Raw genomic sequence first — 23,374 nt, 5'->3', positions numbered from 1 at the left:
CAGTTATTTTTTTAGTCTAGAGGAAAAATTATGTATTCGGTCTCACTTCAAAAGCCACAAGCTGTTTCCCTCGTAGGGGGAGTTTGGAGTAGTGATGTCAGTGTACCTTACCTGATGAACTGTAGGTATTACTTAAGGTTTTTTTTTTTTTTTGTAGCATCCCTTCAGCCCCTACATGCTCTCAATTTTTAGCTCTTCTCTTTCTTTCTTCAATCTCGCTTTCCACCCACTTCAGCTCCCTCTCTGTGTGTCAGTCACTGACTTCTTAATCTCTCTCTCTCTCTCTCTCTCTCTCTCTCTCTCTCTCTCTCTCTCTCTCTCTCTCTGGTAAAACATATCTTCTGTCTCACTTCAAAGTCAACAATTCTCTCTCTCTCTCTCTCTCTCTCTCTCTCTCTCTCTCTCTCTCTCTCTCTCCCCAGTAAAACATATCTTCTGTCTCACTTCAAAGTCAACATTTCTCTCTCTCTCTCTCTCTCTCTCTCTCTCTCTCTCTCTCTCTCTCTCTCTCCATTGAAACAGATCTTTTATCTTATTATTTCTCTCTCTCTCTCTCTCTCTCTCTCTCTCTCTCTCTCTCTCTCTCTCTCTCTCTCTCTCTCTCTCCATTGAAACAGATCTTTTATCTTATTATTTCTCTCTCTCTCTCTCTCTCTCTCTCTCTCTCTCTCTCTCTCTCCATTAAAACATATTGTTTATCCCACTTCATAGTCAACAGCTCTCTCTCTCTCTCTCTCTCTCTCTCTCTCTCTCTCTCTCTCTCTCTCTCTCTCTCAATGCAAGACGATAGAAGCGCCTACCTCATTAGCCCGAGTCAGTGGAACAAAAATCTTCGGTGCTTAACCAAACTTCTTTTTTTCTTTTAACATACCTCTCATCCATAACACCGGACCAGCATCTATTGTAGCTGGAAGTATGTGTGGTTACTGAATGAAAACTTGCGTGTTAGTACACCCGTTTTATGTATGCAAGTAACTACGGTTGAGCGTAAATACATACCTACACTCACACACACACATATATGTATTGTATATATAAATGTATGTAAAAGTATATATATATATATATATATATATATATATATATATATATATATATATATATATATATATATATATATATATATGTATACATAATGTTCCTATAACTTTATTATAGCTTCATTTATTCTGACTGATTTAGCCTAATTAAGTTCAAATTATCAAAGTCCAGACAATTAGATTATTTTCTGAACAATAATCATAATAATTCCGGAACTGTACATCACGCAGAATATTAAAATCCCAAGCGGCCTATTCTGAAATTATTTAAAAATGCAAATGAACATGAATAAATAACGATTCAAGACGATAATAATAATTAATAATAATCCCTAACGAGCCAGGAGAGAGAGAGAGAGATAGGCAGAGAGAGAGAGAGAGAGCCCTGAATTTATTTCTCCTTTCATGTCAAAATAATGAGCTGGGAAGTGGGCCTGCTGATCCCTACCCCCAACCTCCCCCTCCTTCCCTTCCCTCCTTCCTTCCCCCCTCCACCCAATTCCCATCCACCAAACTTCCCTTCCCCTCAAAAAAAAAAAAAAAGCCTCCATCTCATTATAAAGTGACTCCATTGCTTGGTAGAGAATGATGGCTGTTTAAAGCATGTAATGCCTGCACCATTTTTATGTTTATTGAGCGTAAAGGGTGATTGTTTATGTATATGTATATATATGTATATGTATATATGTATGTATATGTGTATATATATAATATATATACAAAAGTATATATTTATCTATTTGTTACATATATATATATATATATATATATATATATATATATATATGTGTGTGTGTGTGTGTGTGTGTGTGTGTGTGTGTGTGTGTGTGTGTGTGTGGGTGGGTATGCGTGTTTTTGTGTGTGTGTGTGTGGCTGGTTGTGTGTTTTGTGTGTGCGTGTGTGTCTGTGCCCACCAGGGACTAACAAAGTTTGAAATGTGAAGTGCTAAGTGCTGTGCATTCAATTAATAAATGTTCCATAAATACCGTTGCCATGCTCTCTTTAACATACAACAATACACAACTGTTTAGTTGTTGGTAAAGGTCTTTTGCTCAATGAAATGATAAAAAAAATAACCTTTAGGACAGAGAACAATTATTATTATTATTATTATTATTATTATTATTATTATTATTATTATTATTATTATTATTATTATTATTCAGAAGGTGAAACCTATTCATATGGAACAAGCCCACCACAGGGGCCATTGACTTGAAATTCAAGCTTCCAAAGAATATGGTGGTTCATCAGGAAGAAGTAACCTCGAGGAGGTAAAGGAAATTCACCAGGAAGAGATTCCACTCATTTAAAAATACAAAAACTAATTAATACATTAAATAAATCAAACTAAGACTTCGCGGAAAACATAAAAACTTTTTCATGGAAGTTTCAAGAAGGATATGAATATTCTTCCTGAAATCATCTAATAAGATATACCGTTCAAACCAAGTGGGTGTAAATGCTATCACTTTAACTGCCCATAGAGAAGAACCACACGATAGATTTTATAGAATTCCATTTCGTACAGCGGGACAATAATTTATTCAAACGAAGCTGCGGTAACTCTATTTTGAGGACACTACGATAACACATTAATAATGTGCGCCGTTTTATCACACCCACTGCACATTCAACATTCGTCTGAGATTTTATGTAATTTACATTCAATATTTGTTTAATGAATAAGATTATTTTCCTATAAATACGTTGACACTTCTGTCCACAGCCCTTCAAAAAATACACTTCTGTATTTATGCTTCTACTCACATTCCTTCAAAAAATACACTTCTGTATTTACGCTTTTACTCACATTCCTTCAAAAAAAAATACAAAAAACAAACTACTTCACCAATCAACACCAAACGGATTTGCCTGACAGAAAAATCTTCTCATTCTGTAGCTCACGCCGTCATCGAGAGTCCCATTGAAGAAGATGTAAATCCTGGCGATACTGTAAGCATTCTGGAGTGGCAGATTTTGCCCAATTTCTGTGTCTTTGTATAGGGTCCCGTCGCCCCATATAGCCGTATTGTCGTCCTGTTTCTGCAGATCCACAACCCAGTATGGTTCTAGAAAAAGAACAGGGTATAGAATAACATTTCTGAACCGTACCCGACAAATATGGTCAGACTGTAAGAATATTTCTTTTCAGTATTCCAAAAGTGAGGACTTGTTTTGTAAGTTTGGGCACCTGGAATTTTTTTTCCCTTAGTTCCTGAGAGGTGCGTCAGAACGATAGAAAAACGTGTCATCAACAAGTCATTAACATGTCATAAACAAGTCATCAACAAGTCACAAACATGTCATCAGCACGTCATAAACATGTTGGAAGCTTATTGCATACATGTCACAAACAGGTTGAAAACAGGTCAACGACAGAAAGTGCAGAGCGAGTCTCTGGCAAATGCTGGATCATCTAATGAAGCACTGGTTAGAATTACCAATAAGTCGTTGACTTGTATTCAACCTGTTTGTGATGTGTGTGCGATAAGTTGCCAACATGTCTATGATATGTATTACTGCAGTGGAGACAATATAGCATGTGTACGTTTTCAAGTCGATTTTACAGTTGCACGACATCAGTCTGTACCGTAATTGACAACAAGAAAGATTATTTTAACGATCACTATAACACTGTATGCCTATAGTGTTTCAAATTATCTTAAACAACTTTAAATAAGTAAAATTTCTCCGAAGTTTCTTAGGCGCAATCGAGTTTTCTGTACAACGTATAATCAGTGCCACCGAAAATAGATCTATCTTCAGGTGGTCTCGGTATAATGCTGTATGAGCCGCGGCCCATGAAAATTTAACCACGGCATGGTGATGGCCTGCCCTATATCGTTGCCAGATGCACGATCATGGCTAACTTTAAACTTAAATAAAATAAAAACTACCGAGGCTAGGGGGCTGCAATTGGGTACATTTGATGATTGGTGGGTGGATGATCAACATACCAATTTGCAGCCATCTAGCCTCAGAAGTTTTTAAGACCTGAGGGCGGACAGAAAAAAAAGCCGGCACAATAGTTTTCCCTTACGGGAAACTAAAAACTGAGCCACTTCACAACAAACTCAAAACGACCAGTAAAGAAAGATCAACTTGAAAAACGACTAAAATAATCCCGGAAATGATCTCACCATTATTATCCATCTTGGCAGAAATGGCTCTCCATTGGTCCATCTTCTTGTAGATGCTCAGCCTGTGACCGGGAATCTTCGAGCAGTAAGCCTTGGCGTCAGTGAAATTCAAGGTCACGTTAGGCTTCAAGTAGAGGAGAGTGTCAGGCATCATGAAGTATTCCCCGTTGATTGTGTCTGTAAAAGATAGATAATTGGGATTATGAATAAGTAACCTCCCCTTCCTTTCTTCAATCTTGCTGTCCAGCACCTCTAACAGTTACTTCGGGAGTTCAAGCGAAGGTGCATCGCGTTGCTACCCTAATACAATTCTCCTTGTATTTTAATCATTTACTCACATTTTCATCTATTTATTTATTTATTAATTTGTTAATGTATTTTTTATATTTTTCAAGAAGTGATCTGTTGTTTCTGTATTTCCCATTACCTTCTGTTGCCTCTAATGAACACCATAATATTCTCTGGAAGGTCGAATTTCAAATCGATGGCACCATGTGGTGGGCTTGTTCCATATAATAATAATAATAATAATAATAATAATAATAATAATAATAATAATAATAATAATAATAATAATTGTACTTCATCTCCTTTTTCTTGGATATCTTTATCTTGCTTTCCAGCCTAAAATCCATAAATTCATATCAAATCAATAGAATCAAGTATCATTTATCAATTATTATATTGATAAACTCACTCAAAATCACCTAAGATCAAAACGAATAACTATAACTATAATTATAACTACAACTATATAATTATAATATAGCTTTGAAAATGAGCGTGTGCGAGGTGAAGACAGTCTCCAGGGAAAGGTAGCTGGGATGTCGAAAGCTGTTTTTTGTTAATGCCAGAATATTAAGAGTGCCACTTTCCAGGCAGATCCAGGTAACCTAGCAACGCCAGATAATACATGCTTTTCCATGTATGACTTTTCCCTTGGGCTTGTATTTTAATAATCTTTTATCTTCATTTTTGTTATTCTTCTTTTGTTATTCTTTTTGTGCTTTAATTTTTATTATTCTTTTATTTTATTTTATTTTATTTTTATTTTCTTTTATTTTATCTTTATTATTATTATTTTTTTTATCAAATATAATTTGGATTCTGTTAGAATGATATGAACCTATCCAGTGAACCATATTGGTTGTGAACAAAATGTATTCATTAGAGAGAGAGAGAGATAGAGAGAGAGAGAGAGAGAGAAAGTACATCACTTATATCAGAGTAAATAAGTCAGTCCAAATAATCACAGAGTTACTTGAGAGAGAGAGAGAAAGAGAGAGACTCGTCACTTAATTCAAAATAAATTAATCAGTCCAAATAATTTACACAGTTCCAAGAGAGAGAGAGAGAGAGAGAATCATCGCTTATTTCAAAATCAATCGATCCATCCAAATAATTACACAGTTCCCTGAGAGAGAGAGAGAGAGAGAGAGAGAGAGAGAGAGAGAGAGAGAGAGAGAGAGAGAGAGAAGATTCCAAATAACTATATTTACTGAAAGGTGGGAATGCTTAACATAAATCACACTAGTCATTTGAAAGAAAAAATAACAAATGGTTTGCTGACACGAACCTCTGACACATACCAAAGAAAGTCACATTTATATTTTGTGTTTTGAGCTGGAGTTTTTTTTTTTAACATTTTCCATTTTCCTAAAGAAAGCTTTTTTATTTTAGCCGCACGTGCATGTGTGTGTGTGTGCGAATGTGTGCATTGATACAACTATGCATGAACATTTTTTCGAGTATACGTAAGTATGCATAATAATATGTAGCCCAGATTTAATATCACTTCCTTTAATATCATTTAATGTTTTAAAACTAAGTATAATATTTCTTAAATAGGAAGCCTAAAGCACATACATAATTGTTTATATATTTATATATATATATATATATATATATATATATATATATATATATATATATATATATATATATAATATATATATATGTATATAAATGTATGTGTTTATATATGTATATATATATATATATTATATTAAAATAGTATGTGTTTATATATGTATATATATATATATACTATTGCAAGTAAAATTAATTTTAAACTTTTTTCTTGTAAAAATTTCCCTCTGTCCTTCTCCACTTTAAATTTATATATATATATATATGTATATATATATATATATATATATATATATATATATATATACATACATACATACATACATACATACATGCAGTATATGTATATATGAAACATTTACAAAACCACTGTAATATATTCCAAATGTTTTCTATGTAATTTTTATCGAAATGCTTTGCCATTTGTTCCAACTTTTTCTTGAGGGTCTGTCCATATTCCTCCTCATTAATGGGTCTTCCCATCACCACCCATCTTCTTTGAGACCCCATCAATTTCATCTTGTTTTTTTTTTTGAGGCTCATCAATATCTCCCCATCTCGAAGGGCGGATGAAATAGTCCCATCTAAGGAAGCCTCCGTACCAACGCCCCTTCACGAAGCCCATCAATCTCTCCCATTTCTGGAGGGCCATTAATATCCACACCATCACGAGGGGCCATCAATATCACCCCTTAAATGATGGGCCATCAGTAGCCTTCTCTTCATATCCGCGGAAACTCGAGAGGCGATAAGTGATGAATTAAGACAAAGATACTGTATGGCCGTCGTTTTTATCTGTGTACTTGATTTAAATTATAGTAATATATATAGCTTTTCATCTATGTACAGCTTCTGCTTGATATTCATAGATGACCCACTTTGTATGTGACGTAGGAAGTGCTCTATGTAAATTCAAAATGGCCTAATTTTTTTACATTTTGATTTCAGTAAATTTTAGGATGAATATTTCCGCTTAAATTTTTTTCAGTCAGTTTAAACTGAATATTTCTCCTTGATATTCATAATTGGCATTCTTGTTTTCTCTTGTCAACGAAAGACGTTATTGTATCTCAAATTGGTATTAGTAATGTCTCTCAAATTAGTATTTGTATTGTATCTAACTAGTAATAGTATTGTGTCTCAGTTTATGAGCATTAGTACTGTGTCTGTAACTCGTATTAGTATTGTGTCTCAAGTTAGGAGCATAAAGAATCCATAGGAATATCTAACTGTTTTCATATTGGAAATTTTGCATTCTTCCTATGTCATAATTTCAAATGGTTGACAAAACAAAAGAATCGGTATTTTTCTTTTATTTTTGTTCTGTTCACATACATTTTAACCCCAGCCAAAAAAAGAACAGAAAAAGCTATTTTTAGAACAAGGATTCCATTAATCCTCCGTGGGTTTCAAATGGGGCATAACAGAACGATAAAGTTTGTAAACTTTCTGTATATATCTTTCAGCAAAAGAGAGTCTATAGTTTTAGGAAATACCTGACTGGGTGGTTAAAAACACCTGTAATTAGGTGATCTCTGTGTTCGAAAACTCGTGGTAATTATCCGTGATTAATGTCGAGTCTTTTCTGTACAGCCGCCACAGCGTATAATCAAGGCCACCGAAAATAGATCTATCTTTAGGTGGTCTCGGTATGGTGCTGTATGAGCCGGGACCCGTGAGACTTTAACCACGGCCCGGTGGTGGCCTGGTCTATATCGTCGCCAGACGCACGATTATGGCTAACTTTAACCTTGAATAAAATAAAAACTACTGAGGCTAGAGGGCTGCAATTTGGTATGTTTGATGATTGGAGGTTGGATGATCAAGTCATACAAATTTGCAGCCTCTGGCCCTAAAGTAGTTTACACAGATCTGAGCGGACAAAAAAAGTGCGGACTTGGACAGACAAATACCAGCACAATAGTTTTCTTTCACAGAAAACAAAAACCTGAGATAATTATGAATATCTTTTTTTAAGGACAAGAATAGGAAACACACCCAAGCTTATAACTTGAGATAGAGCGCGAATTCACCGATATAAAAAATACCCCAGATATCCTAATACCCTAAAAATACCCTAGAATACCCAAAGAATGGAGTTTCTCCCTAGCAGGGATTTCTAAATATCCTAATGCCCTAGAAATTCCTCAAAATACCCTAAAGATAGAGATCTCTCTAACAAGACTTTCTGAATACCCTAATACCATAGAAATGCCCTAAAATACCCAAAAGACGAAAGTTTCTCCCCAAGAGATTTCTAAATACCCTAATACCCTAGAAATGTCCTAAAATGCCCTAAAGATGGAAGTTTCTCTCCAAAGGGATTTCTAAATATCCTAATACCCTAAAAATGCCCTAAAGATGGAAATTTCTCCCTAAGGGATTTCTAAATACCCTGTTACCCTAGAAATGACCTGAAATTACCCAAAAAGGCGGAAGTTTTTCCCTAACAGGATTTTCAATTATCTCTCGTAATCTTGTTTTTTTTTCACAATTATTCCCGTCTCGGTAATGAGATTAGCTTTTGGGAGATGAGAATTGAGGATTGCTTTAATATGTTATGAAGGTTGCGTGCGTGTGTGCGCGCATATGACCCGAGCGTATGAAGATTAAATAACCAATTAGAAACAGGTAGGCATTTCATCTATAGGTCAAATAAATTGTATCGTATTATGAAAGGGTGTTATAATTTCACTGAATACATTATCTATTTTGTTTTCTAATTCCCTAGCATTTAATTAATAGTCTTTATCTTCAAAAATTAACAAGTCAATAATGCGCCGAAGCTTCTCCGGCGCAATCGAGTTTTCTGTACAGCCGCTACAGCGTATAATCAAGGCCACCGAAGATAGATCTATCTTTCGGTGTCTCGGTATAATGTTGTATGAGCCACGGCCCATGAAACTTTAACCACGGCCAGGTGATGGCTTATCCTATATCGTTGCCAGAAGCAAGATTATGGCTAAATTTAACCTTAAATAAAATAAAAACTTCTGGGGCTAGAGGTCTGCAACTTATTATGTTTGATGATTGGAGGGTGGATGGTCAACGTACCAATTTGCAGCCCTCTAGCCTCAGTAGTTTTTTTAAGATCTGAGGGCGGACAGAAAAAGTGCGGACGGACAGACAAAGCCGGCACAATAGTCTTCTTTTGCAGAGAATTAAAAATAAACAAAAATCATTATTAAAATGACAAAACGTTTTCTCATGAAAAGATGAAATGTGAAACGTGATACAATTTTCATTTGCAAGTCTGTTTCCAGAACATTTTCTCGGCGCATCTCCTGACTTCGGAGAGGAAAGATAATTCGGCTCTCCAGGAACGAATCTCCTCATTCATAAACGAGCGTAATCTCATAAAGAAGATGAGATTTGAATTTCGCTTTTATTTTCTAATAATCCCTGACCCCCCTCCCCCACCCACCCTCTCTCTCTCTCTCTCTCTCTCTCTCTCTCTCTCTCTCTCAGGTAACTGTATAATTATCAGCAGTGATTTGTTTTACACCTTAAGATAACCGATACCCTTTCTCTCTCTCTCTCTCTCTCTCTCTCTCTCTCTCTCTCTCTCTCTCTCTCTCTCTCTCTCTCTATGTTAACTGTACAATTATTAGCACTGATTTACTTAATTTTGAATAAGATACACTCCCCTTCTCTCTCTCTCTCTCTCTCTCTCTCTCTCTCTCTGTTTGTCTCTCTGTCTCTCTCTCTCTCTCTCTCTCTCTCTCTCTCTCTCTCAGGTAATTGTATAATCAATAGTGCTGATCTCTATGCTTTGCATTAAGTGATTCTCTCTCTCTCTCTCTCTCTCTCTCTCTCTCAGATAACTGTACAATCATTTCCTTACCTTCACGGAAAAAGAGCTCCGTGTTTTCCTGCCTCAGCAGGCTGTAATTCGTGGGTCCTACAGCAGACATCCTACACTCAGCCTTCGTCCCGGTTATCCAAACGAGTGACCAGACTCCGCAGGTCCTAAGGACAAAGCACTGGTTCCTACACTGACCTGAAAGGGGATCCTATTTATCAACACGAAGGATTAGACCTTGCACTGGTTCGTACACTGACCTGAAAGGGAAGAGTGTTTGCTTGCATTTTGCTTGCGTGGGGAATGATGTGGGAGAGTAGCTTTCATGGGAAGGAAGAGGTTGGGGGGGGCGGTTATGGCCCGGGGTTGGGAGGTGGGCGACAGATTTTTGGGAGCTTAGGAAAAGTCGTTAAACCTTTAGCTTGGTGATTACCCTACATATTTCGGCCATTTTAGATTGATTTGAGAGAGAGAGAGAGCATCGCTTATTTAAAAGTCAGTAAATCATTCCTAATAATTACAAAGATACCTGAGAGAGAGAGAGAGAGAGAAGAGAGAGAGAGAGAGAGAGTGGAGGGGTCTGGGGTTATTTGAGGATGAGAACTAAATGTAAATTCTGTGAAGTATATGATAATTACTTTTTTTGCCATATGACGATTTTGTAATGTTTACGATTAATTAATAGACTCTCTCTCTCTCTCTCTCTCTCTCTCTCTCTCTCTCTCTCTCTCTCTCTCTCTCTCTCTCTCTCTCTCTCTCTCGTCCGAGTTTTGTTATTGACCTAAATTGTACTATTTTCATTTTCAATATTACCTATCATTTAAATTTTATGATCTATCCAAGTGATGTATCACTGACAAACAGGCTATTTACGTGTGACGCCAAGATAAGCAAACCAATAAATAAACAAGGTCACATAAAAAAATAACCAAATACGTTGAGGTATTTTGACAATTTATACCAAAATCTAGATAAAAACTAGATCTTGTCCTAGAAATACCGATCGATGCCTCGTCTCAAAACAAGAGGAAGAACAAATTGGTATTTTGGCTCCTGGCAACAGATAATAGATCAAATAGAATTCTGTTTCTTTCTTTCTGTTGATGAAGGAGATCGAAGCCTATATGGATTCTCGATAGATTTGGCTACAGAAAAATTATGCGATAACTTATCTTTCCTCTCTATCCTCGGTGGGAGGATTAATAAAGAAAAAAATATAATTTTCTGTTTAAAAAAAAAAAAATTTAAAATTGACAAATATTTTTGTGATATTTGCAAATCAAATTTTGATATTTACCAATAATTTTTTTATATTGACAAATAAATCTGTAATATTTACATCTAAACTTTTAATATTTACAAATAAATTCTTAATATTTACAAATAAATTTGTTGTAAAAAAATAAATTTGTAATATTTAGAAATGGAATTTGTGATATTTACAAATAAATCTGTAATATTTACAAATAAATTTGTAATATTTACAAATAAATTTGTAATATTATCAAATAAATTTTTATTATTTATAAATAAATATATATTATATATAAATAAATCTGTAATATTTACAGATAAATATGTAATATTTACAGATAATTTTGCAATATTCATTAATATCTAAAGTTCCTTAGACACGCCTTTCCATCAAGACACATCAAACCAATCATTAATTTATCAGTATTTATTTTTTAAGTCATTAAAATATTTCAAAGCTTAGCAACTATAACTTATATACAACCAATTCCCTTTAAAACTACTTAACCCACGTATTTCATACTAAACTTGTACTCACATTTGCTCTCAGCATCCATGATGAGGTGGGCGTCTTCCCTGGAGAGGGTCATATTTTCGGCGATGAAGAAATTGCCAAAATTCCCCCGAACATACCCGACGCTCGGCTGGCCACCCCGGGTAAAAGTTAGAGAGGATGACGAAAGCAATACAATGATTATCTTCCAGGGGATCAGATTCCAGCTCATGATTCATCTGGCTGTTGGGTTAAAATGGTGTGTTGGATTGTTTCTCTCTCTCTCTCTCTCTCTCTCTCTCTCTCTCTCTCTCTCTCTCTCTCTCTCTCTCTCCGGAGAATATCGAGGCCAAGAGACCATTGATACAAGAAGTTCCAGCTATTTTTGGCTCTCTCTCTCTCTCTCTCTCTCTCTCTCTCTCTCTCTCTCTCTCTCTCTCTCTCTCTCTCTCCAGAGTATCAAGAATAAAAGACCATTGATATAAGAAGTTCCAGCTATTTGTCTCTCTCTCTCTCTCTCTCTCTCTCTCTCTCTCTCTCTCTCTCTCTCTACCACACACACACACACGTACTGATATATGAGACATTTTCTTCAAATTACATGTATATATATATCAATTTCTGACTCACATCGGGATCGAACCCAGGTCTCTCAAATGAAAGGCAAAGGTGCTACCAAATGGCCCACACAGGTAACGACCCGTGTGGGACAGCTGGTAGCGGCCTTGCCTTACATTTGAGAGACCTGGGTTCAATCCCATCACTACTTATGTGGGGTCAATTGGTAGCAATCTTGCCTCTTTCATTTGAGAGACCTGGGTTCGATCCTGGTGTGATTCAGAAAAAAATATATATATGTATATAATCAACACAATCACGTGTGGAACAGAAATAAATTTCTGACTCACGTCAGGATCGAACCCAGGTCTTTCAATTGTATGGCCTAGTGGGCAGCGCCCTTGCCCTTCAATTGAAAGACCTGGGTTGATCCTGATGTGAGTCAAGAAATTTATATATATATATATATATATATATATATATATATATATATATATATATATATTACACCAAAATAACATACACCTTAACTCACCTGAACTTTCCAATTAACGCATATACCTGCCCACCTGCCCCGCCGTATATCCACGCATACACGCGTTTCCATTCAAACAAATAAAAAAAAATAAAATATACATTACCTGACCAACACATCTCCCGCTAAACCAGCTTTCACAAAAGCCACTACGAGAGATGAAAGGAAGCCATGAGAGAGATATATGAATATATATTCAATTCTACAGCTGTCTATATACACCCCTCCCCCCCCATAACAAAGCTTCGTTTAAAACAAGTGGAAAGCATTAATGGATATAATAAATTGTTTACTAGGACACCAGCAGCTCTGGCTAGCTCAGCCGGGCCTCGGTAAATATAAATTGCTTTCAGTTGCTTTTGTACATCAGTATTTTTGGACACTCGAACTACTCTGGCGGATCTGTTGCCAGATTTTGAGGGAATTGTTAGGTGTTGGTTATGGAGGGGTGGTTAGTGGTATAAGCTGTTCAATTTTGGGTGGTGGTGATTGGTCTGCTGTTTTTTTTCGTGGGTTTTTTGATGTTTTTTTTTGTGTGGTCCTTAGAAAGAATAGGTTTTGTTGACATTGATGTATAGGTTTGTTTAACTTGTTTTTCCTTTGTATATATATATATATATATATATATATATATATATATATATATACATACATATATATATATATATATATATATATATATATATATATATATATATATATATATATATAAAAGCAAAAATGCCACGAAGAAAAGCAACAACTTAGAGTGGTTGTCAGGCCTTTCGACACACGGTCCTTTACTAGCAGATTGATGAAAAACATTAAAGTGGGGGTGCATCTGTTCCTCATTTTCCCCATCCTCAAGGCTATCTGCATGTCATCTGTCAATTATACGAGCTCTCTTGTACCTCTGCTTTTATATTTTTCATCAGTCTGCTGGCAAAGGACCGTGTGTCGAAAGGCCTGGCAACAACGCCGTTGTTTCGCTTTTTCTTCGTAAATTTTGCCTTTATATATATATATATATATATATATATATATATATATATATATATATATATATATATATATATATATATATATATATATATATATAGCTTAATGATAAATAATATTGCCAAGACCAGGAAGAACATTCTTTATTACAAGCTTTCGAGGTATAAAACCTCATCATCAGGCTGAAAAAAACCGACAAGGATGAGAATCAATAAAATTACAATAAAATGAATTGTCATAATAAATCTTCAGCAAAAATACTAACGAAATATAAAATGAACAAGTAAATACAAACTAAAGGGTGAGACGTAAAATAACGAAAAATTAAAAACACAAACATAAAATATGAAAATAAAACTATAGTGAAATGTAAACAAACTACCACTCACCAGTAAAATATTTTAACGACCTAACAAGTACCTACTATGAAATTACACGATAGCTAGTTGAATACCAGACGAGTTGTTGTTCAATTCCGGCTTCATCTTTTTAATAGTCAGCGACTCTGAAATTAAAAGGTCAGTCTATTTGAACAAAAGACAGTACCCGAAAATCCCAGGTCAGTGAAAGGATGGTCCTGTGCTAAACTGTGTTCTCTAATGGCAGAAAAGGGTGGTTTGGAAAGGGGAAACCTAGTTCTAATAGAAAAGACCTCTGTGTTCCAAAATTCTGTGTCTGAGCCAGCGGGAACTAGATCCCACGTATCGCAGACCACACCGCGAACAAGTGAACAAGTAAACGACACAGGAATTAAGGTCCACAGGCAGAGTAGGCTTCTCTCAAAAGTGATCTTATTGTAAAGGGTTACAGAAAACAAACCGAAACTGATTTGAGGGAAACAATGCTTAAGTATTTCTTGTAACTTTTTCCGGACCATATAGCTACTATGACCAAGGTAAGGCAATTTAATGTACTTTACATCTTTACTAGCAGTACTGTACACCCGGTCTGGGACAAAACTTTCATTTAAAAAATTTTTTGTATTACCGTAGGTATAGATGATTTTCCTTGTATTTAAGGAATTATCACATGTTGATTTGTTTTGAATATTTAATTCTCGTCACTAACATTTCTTTTACTTGTGAGACGGAACAGGATAATAAGTTGTCATTTTCAGATGTACAGGTATACAGAAATAGTGGCAAATTTGAGACTCTGTTTATAGGAAAAGTACTTTTACTGGCTTGGGATTGAATTACCTCAGTTTTTCGCCAAAGTTGTATAAGATGAACTCAATACGCACTTTGATTAATAGAGCCTACAATGTTTGTTGTGATTTTAATTTATTTCATCAAGATATGGTTTTCTCCAAATTACTTTTCTGAAAACTCATATCCCATTTTTGTATTTTACAAAGTTCTGAAAAATTTTTAAATGAAAAGTTTTGTCCCAGACCGGTACCAGTACTGCTAGTAAAGATGTAAAGCATTAAATTGCCTTACCTTGGTCATAGTAGCTATATGGTCCGAAAAAAGTTACAAAAATACTTAAGCATTGTTTCCCTCAAATCAGTTTCCGGTTTGTTTCTGTAATCCCTTTTACAATAAGATCACTTTTGAGAGAAGCCTACTCTGCCTGTGGACCTTAATTCCTGTGTCGTTTACTTGTTCACTTGTTCGCAGTGTGGTCTGCGATACGTGGGATCCCTAGTTCCCGCTGGCTCAGACACAGAATTTTTTGGAACACAGAGGTCTTTCTATTAGAACTAGGTTTCCCCTTTCCAAACCACCCCTTTTCTGCCATTAGAGAACACAGTTTAGCACAGGACCATCCTTTCACTGACCTGGATTTTCGGGTGCTGTCTTTTGTTCAAATAGACTGGACCTTTTAATTTTAGTCGCTGACTATTAAAAGATGAAGCCGGAATTGAACAACAACTCGTCTGGTATTCAACTAGCTATCGTGTAATTTCTAAGTAGGTACTCAGTTAGGTCGTTAAATATTTTACTTTGTGAGTGGTAGTTTGTTTACATTTCACTATAGTTTTATTTTCATATTTTTATGTTTGTGTTTTTAATTTTCGTTATTTTACGTCTCACCCTTTTTAGTTTGTATTTACTTGTTCATTTTATATTTCGTTAGTATTTTTGCTGAAGATTTATTATGACAATTCATTTTATTGTAATTTTATTGATTCTCATCCTTGTCGGTTTTTCAACCTGATGATGAGGTTTTATACCTCGAAAGCTTGTAATAAGAATGTTCTTCCTGGTCTTGGCAATATTATTTATCATTAAGCTAAGATTTTCCAGAAGTAGCCTAATTACTGAGACTATATATATATATATATATATATATATATATATATATATATATATATATATATATATATATATATATATATATATATAACATGCACACATCTATACCTAAAGATTCAAACCTTTTATACACAAAAAAATCATCGGGTACCATCCTGCCATCACCTTCGCGTCCAGCACTGCCACACGTCCCCTCAAATACTCCTTTATAGCAAACTAAAGACAAGTAATTCGAGAAACACCACTAAATCTCATCACCTGGACGCCACAGAAGAAGAAACCAACACGAGAGACTGGAACAATATCCACTGACAACGTTTACCATAAGCGTCACGACTCTTCCGGTACACTGAGTGAGCTTTCCAGTTCCTGGAACTCTGGAACTGACCAAAACAAAGCTTTTGTAGAGAGGAAACGCCTGCTTACCTCGATGACTGGATCAATGAACGCCCGGTGAATAAGAATCAAGCTGTCGTCTCTACCTGTCGCTGGTGATAAATGCTTCCTGTTTTTGTTTATAGTTGTTTATTGTCAGTCGTGTTCTTCTTCTTCTTCTTCTTCTTCTTCTTCTTCTTCTTCCGTTGATTTTCAGTCGACAGCTTGTTAGTGGTTCTTACTTTTTTTTGTATCGTGTAGAACCATCAATAACGATGAATAATTTTTTATTGTTCTTGTTATCATAGCAACCTACGTACCTGCTTTTATTTTCTTGTGTTGACAGCTCTCTCTCTCTCTCTCTCTCTCTCTCTCTCTCTCTCTCTCTCTCCCCATAAATATCTACCTATTACTGAAGGTGAAAGTCTTTTAAAGGGTATATAGACGAGTGAGTGACGGGTTCGATATAGAAGTTCGACCTGAACACTTAAACCATATATAACTTTTCCAACAGTTTAACTCGTACAAATAAAACTTTAGATGCAAGCAAATAAAACAAGTGAAAAATGCTCCGAAGTTTCTTCGGGGCAATCGAGTTTTCTGTACAGCGTATAATCAAGGCCACCGAAAATAGATCTATCTTTCGGTGGTTTCGGTATAATGCTGTATAACCCATGGCTCATGAAACTTTAACCACGGCCCATTGGTTGCCTATCCTATATCGTTGCCAGAAGCACGATTATGGCTAACTTTAACCTTAAATAAAATAAAAACTACTGAGGGTAGATGGCTGTAATCTGGTATGTTTGATGATTGGAGGGTGGATGAGCAACATACTAATTTTCAGCCCTCTAGCCTCAGTAGTTTTTAAGATCTGAGGGCGGACAGACAAAGCGCGGACGGACAGACAAAGCCGGCACAATAGTTTTCTTTTACAGAAAACCAAAAACTTATAAATGTCTAATCAGGATCCATACATAACACCATCACAAAACCACACAAACTGAAAGCGACGACCCACATCTCCAACAAAAATAGATTATTCCCTGCTCTTCACCTACAGAGACCGCCAGCATCAGTCGCGCTACCTGGAAAAACCCACCCACTTCCCGGGATGTTATTTTTCTTATTCTGTCGCGCTGATCCCATTAGGAAAGTGCTCCTGATGAAACTGCTGACGTCAGCACACAATGGGGCTCTTTTGTTAGCTTTCTTGGGAAACTCGTTTCACCGTTAGTCGACCCAAGGATTATCCTGAATAGTCGCCTGTGAAGAGTGAATGATTTAAAGTGGTATAGTAGGTCGCTGGGTATTTTTGATGCACGTACACACACACACACACACACACACACACATATACATATATATATATATATATATATATATATATATATATATATATATATATATATATATTTGTATATTATATATAATATAAATATATATGTATATAGATTAATATATGTATTAATATATGTATATATATATTGTATATAAAAAATATATATACACATAATATATACTGTATATATATATATACAGTATATATATATATATATATATATATATATATATATATACTGTATATATATATATATATATATAGAGAGAGAGAGAGAGAGAGAGAGAGAGAGAGAGAGAGGGGGAGAGACAGACAGACAGAGCTTCCTTATCAGCGGCCTCCTAAATAGATATACTGTACAAATTGAACGTAACTCAGTACATGCTCAAATCTTTGACGGGTAATTAACGAGAATTCAGTGCCTTTACAGAACCCACAAACCATATAAATTGTATAAATCGTGAGGTTTGTGTTTTGGGCAAAAGACAAATAGAGTTTGTAGACTAGCCATGAATAAATTGAGTCTATTAGTAATCAGTACGCTTAGAGGCACTATTTGCTTAATGGGTTAATTTTTCTCAACACTGAGTTCGATATACCTGAATTGACCTTGACTTATTTCTTTTTGTCATTTATAACTTTAATTTGTTATTTTGTCAGTGGATGTTATCACTTATTCTGACCTCCAAATGTTCAAGCGAGGAACCAATTCATTCCTGAATTTTTCTTATGTCTCCTGAATTTCGTGTTTGTCGGTCATATTTTCTATTCAGTCATATTTATTTTTTGCCACCTTTTCCAATAACTTGCCCCTTAAATCTCTCTCTCTCTCTCTCTCTCTCTCTCTCTCTCTCTCTCTCTCTCTCTCTCTCTCTCTCTCTCTCTCTCTCTGTGTTAACTGTACAATTATGAGTAGTGACTTAGTTCATTTGGAATAAGGGATACTCTCTCTCTCTCTCTCTCTCTCTCTCTCTCTCTCTCTCTCTCTCTCTCTCTCTCTCTCTCTCTCTCTCTCAGTGCCCTCTGAGGCCGTGAATCATACATATGATCTAATGAATGGCTCTGTCTAGTGTAAATATACTTCATTTTAAGGTACGTTTGGATGAAGCCTTGACATTTAAAGAAAGGTAGAATAAAGCTTATACATCAACATGACAAATCGGTAAATATATTGCACTGGGCTAAGCAGTTAAAAACATTTTAAAACATTCTCCTTTGCCCCTCTTCAGCTACCGGCTTGAATCAATCATTTTCTAATCCTTATTTTCTTCGCAGGCTTTTCCCTACTGCTGAGAGCAAAGAAGCATGGATATTCAGCACCTGTCAGGTGGCGAGTAAGGTAGGTTTAGGATATTTAAATAATTCTGTAGTTTCGTAGAACTTCTCGTCTGTGCGTGAGTCAGCATGACTAACAGTGCTTCACATATCGACACTGATCATTCTTTTGTAGCGTATTCCTGACCTTTAAAGAAAGGAGTAGCCATTAACTGGTATAAATGCGCTAATAAGACGACTGTTATCAGTGGGGATCTTGGTCTTATCTCGTAATCACGTGTCTTTTTCTCCAAAGGAGTTTCCTTTGAACAGAAATTTTTAAAAGTATATTTTATCCACAAAATACGCTCTACAGACACGTGTTTCTGATTGGCAAACCCTTTCGCTGATACTCGCAGTTTCTCCTTATCATCACCAATCTGTAATAGATGCTCTTCCATTGCTGACTACTGCGTTTCATCATGTTGATGTACATTTAAAGGAACTTTTGGCATTCACAGTTGACAAAGGGACACAATTCAGTTTTATTTATGCAGCTGAACTTGTCATAAAACACTGATAATCTAGTATGTGATTAACATACCTACCCAGATACTTTTTTCCTCACGTACATCTTCCTTTACAAGTAGCAGGAAGCTGCCGTTTTCTCATAAAATCGGTGACAATAACAACAAACGAAGCTATACAGAAAAATCTATATGTAAATTCAGGCTGGGATCTGAACCGAAGTCTAATCAGACAGACAGACAGAGACAAAAACCTCCTAAAAGAAGACAGATAGACAGATTAAAAAAATAACTAAAAAAAAAGTTATTTATTATAACTCGAATATAGGTTTCAGGCACACCTGACAGCGACTGTAATTGTTAATTCGAGAACCAATTTTTTTACTAATAAAAGCTCGTGTCTTTCCCCCCGCATATTTTTGTTAATACAAGCACTGAATGACAATCCCCGGTGTCGTGTTTATGGGAGGTGTGACCCGCCATAATAATATACTCCGATATTGGAAATCCAACGGCAACCTCATTTCGAAATCTTTGTGGCGCTGAATATCAAATTGCTCCTGAATATTAAGTTTCGTCTGATTTTTCATCAACGTGATGAATGTTTTAAACTTTTTTTTTTATGTGGACGTAAAATTCCGGGAAGGGGTCGCGAAATCAGCGGGGAGTGTTTCTTTTTAATTCAGAAAATTCCAGGATGAGGGCATAGAGTTGGTAGGGAGTGTTTTTTTTTTTAATTCAGAAAATTCCAGGATGAAGGCACAGAGTCAGCAGGGAGTATTTTTTTGTCATAAAATTCCAGGATGAGGGCACAGAGTTAGCAGGGAGTGTTTTTTTTTTTGTCAGAAAATTCAGGATGAGGGCATAGAGTTGGCAGGGTGTTTTTTTGTCAGAAAATTCCAGGATGAGGACATAGAGTTAGCAGGGAGTGTTTTTGTTTTTATTCAGAAAATTCAGGGATGATGGCCAGAGTCATCAGGGAGTGTTTTTTTTTGTCAGAAAATTCCAGGATGATGGCATAGAGTTGGAAGGGAGTGTTTTTTTAATCCAGAAAAATTCAGGATGAGGGCATAGAGTTGGCAGGGAGTGTTTTTTTAGTCAGAAAATTTTGGGATGAGGAGTGTTTTTTTTTTTTTTTTTTTGTCATAAATTCCAGGATGATGGCATAGAGTTAGCAGGGAGTGTTTTTTTTTTTTTTTTTTCAGAAAATTCCAGGATGATGGCATAGAGTTAGCAGGGAGTGTTTTTTTTTTCATTCAGAAAATTCCAGGACATGGCACAGAGTTAGCAGGAGTTTTTTTTTTTTTTTTTTTTTTTTTGTCAGAAAATTCCTGGATGATGGCATAGAGTTAAGGAGAGTGTTTTTTTGTCAGAAAATTCCAGGATGATGGCATAGAGTTAGCAGGGAGTGTTTTTTTTTTTTGTCAGAAAATTCCAGGATGAGGGCATAGAGTTAGCAGGGAGTGTTTTTTTTAGTCAGAAAATTCCAGGATGATGGCATAGAGTTAGCAGGGAGTGTTTTTGTTTTTTAGTCAGAAAATTCCAGGATGATGGCATAGAGTTATGAGGCCAGGAGTGTTATTTTTTAGTCAGAAAATTCCAGGATGAGGGCATAGAATCAGCAGGGAGTGTTTTTATCCAGAAAATTCCAGGGTGAGGGCATAGAGTCAGCAGGGAGTGTCTGTTGTTTAAGAAGGTTTGGGGATGGAATAAAACCAGTAAGTGGCCGGATTAAGAAATGAGAAATTAATTGAACGTAAAAATAAAAAAATTATTCAAGGTGCAATTGCAAGACGGGAAAAGAGAACTGTGGGAAAGATGGAGAAGATTTTCAAGCAGAATGGCTGCTTAATACATTTACAAATGAAGTGTTGCAATAAAGTCATTGAAGTTCAGTAGAAATAGACGTAAATTTCTGGGATTAGAAGATGGGTCGTGACTGAAGAGGATAGAGAAGAGATTGGTGATAGTGAAGAAAACCTGCACAGATTACTGAAAGAGCTTGGACATTTTTTCAGTAGGAGAAAGTTGAGAATAAATGTGAGGAAGAGTAAGGTAATGACAGTCAGAGGGAGCCAGGAATGACGTGACGTCAATACAAAGCCGACCTCGTTTTGAAAAGCTTTCATTAAAGCTTCTGTGTACGGTAAACAAACACACATACACACACATACCGGAGACCTCATTATGATACGGTTGTGTTGAGACTTGAATGTAGTATACACAAACACACATACATATATACAAACACTGGAGACCTCATTCTGAAATACTTACTTAAGGCTTGAATGGACGATACACAAACACACATACACGTACACACACTAACCGAAGATCTCATTTTGAAAGGCTCACGTTAAAGCTTGAATGTACTGTACACAAACTCACATACACACACATACACACACACATACCTGAGACCTCATTGTGAAAAGCTTTAGCTGAAGTTTGAATGTACTATAGCCTACACAAACACACATACACACACATACCTGAATCCTCATTTTGAAACGGTCTTGCTGGGACTTGAATGTGCCATGCACAAACACACATACAGATACACACATACAGGATATCTCATTTTGCAACACTTTCGTTAGGCTTGAATGTACTGAAACGCTTTAGCTGAAGCTTGAATGTGCTATTATAGCCTACACAAACACACTTATATATTCACATACCGGAGACCTCATTCTGACACGGTTTCTCTGAGGCTTGAACCTATTATACACATGCACACATACACACACACACACATACAGCACGCGTATAAACATACCGTTTACTTGAATAATCAACCCTCAGTCACGGCATGTCTTGGTAATTTATGACTGCCTATTCAGAAGTACACTCATCAATTACCTCTTGTGTACATTTTATGTACAAATGTGTACAATTGTACGTACACCTGTGTACATTTGAGGTCATGAAGCGGGAAAAAATAGGTTAAGAAATAAAGACTCTTTTTACGCTTATTTATTTGCGTTAGCAACCGGGTAATTCACAGTTTTTCCAACACCATTTCTTGGAAATATAATGATAATGTCAATATGTGTTGGTATGCGTATGGAGGTATGAACAGGAGTGCGCATAGGAGTGTATGTGTACATATGTGTATGTATGTATATATATATATATATATATATATATATATATGTATGTGTATATATATATATGTGTGTGTGTGTGTGTGTATGTATGTATGTATGTATGTACATATATATAACATATACTGTATATATATTTATATTTATATATATAAATATGTATATATATGTATATATACACACACACAAATACCTCCACATACATAAATCCATACGCATTTACACGTACGCATTGTCGCGTATTGTTATTCCGAAAAGAATACGGACGCTTGATTACAATACGCGTTTTATCAGTCCATACTTCACAAATGATGAGCTTTCAGCCAAACCATACCAGCGAATGGCAACCTCTATAAACCCAATTGATTTCATTTGCTGACAAATATAGATAGAATTACCCATAAATAGATTTCATAGATTTTCAAACTGTTTCATTGAATGAATCAGACGAAATCGGATTAAAGAGGTGTTGTTTTAACGAAATTGGGTATAATGCATAAACCGTTTTTGAGTTAGTTAGAGCGAACAACAACGGCGCGGAAGCTAGTACGTCGATTAGGTGACGGGGCTGAACTGAACGGGATAGAATTGAAAAATTTCCCCTGACGTCAGCGAATTGACGCTATTTTGAGGGAGAATTAGTCGTAACAGAATGGTGTAATGGTTCGTTATTTGTGTATTTATTGTAAGTCTGTCTTTATATTTCGTTTTTTAAGACTTTTTGTTCATCCTAATCCGTTCTAGGAGATAATATGCGACTACTACAAAAAATGGAAATTTCAGTGACATCAGCGAATTAAACCTATTTTGAGGGAGAATCATGAATAATAGAATCA

The 23,374-nt window shown here is 35.7% G+C and overlaps 2 protein-coding genes across 2 annotated transcripts in view; one reads left to right on the top strand and one right to left on the bottom strand.

Moving 5' to 3' along the window:
- The window catches only part of LOC136840009 (TIP41-like protein), a 164,203-nt gene that overhangs the window by 17,182 nt on the left and 123,647 nt on the right, over positions 1-23,374 (top strand). Inside the window, exon 3 of the mRNA XM_067106292.1 lies at positions 18,926-18,989. The gene's annotated coding sequence lies outside the window, so the exon portion shown is untranslated. The remainder of the gene's footprint in view (positions 1-18,925; positions 18,990-23,374) is intronic.
- Positions 2,467-4,441, bottom strand: LOC136840485 (uncharacterized). The gene is made up of 2 exons (XM_067107150.1): positions 4,184-4,441; positions 2,467-3,112 (listed from the first exon to the last, which is right to left on the bottom strand). Exons 1-2 carry the CDS (start codon positions 4,335-4,337, stop codon positions 2,889-2,891), a joined length of 378 nt encoding a protein of 125 aa, XP_066963251.1. The 5' UTR covers positions 4,338-4,441; the 3' UTR covers positions 2,467-2,888.

The sequence above is a fragment of the Macrobrachium rosenbergii genome, chromosome 7, assembly GCF_040412425.1.
Source record: "Macrobrachium rosenbergii isolate ZJJX-2024 chromosome 7, ASM4041242v1, whole genome shotgun sequence".
NCBI lineage: Eukaryota > Metazoa > Arthropoda > Malacostraca > Decapoda > Palaemonidae > Macrobrachium > Macrobrachium rosenbergii.
This window is presented reverse-complemented; position numbering and strand designations above follow the sequence as displayed.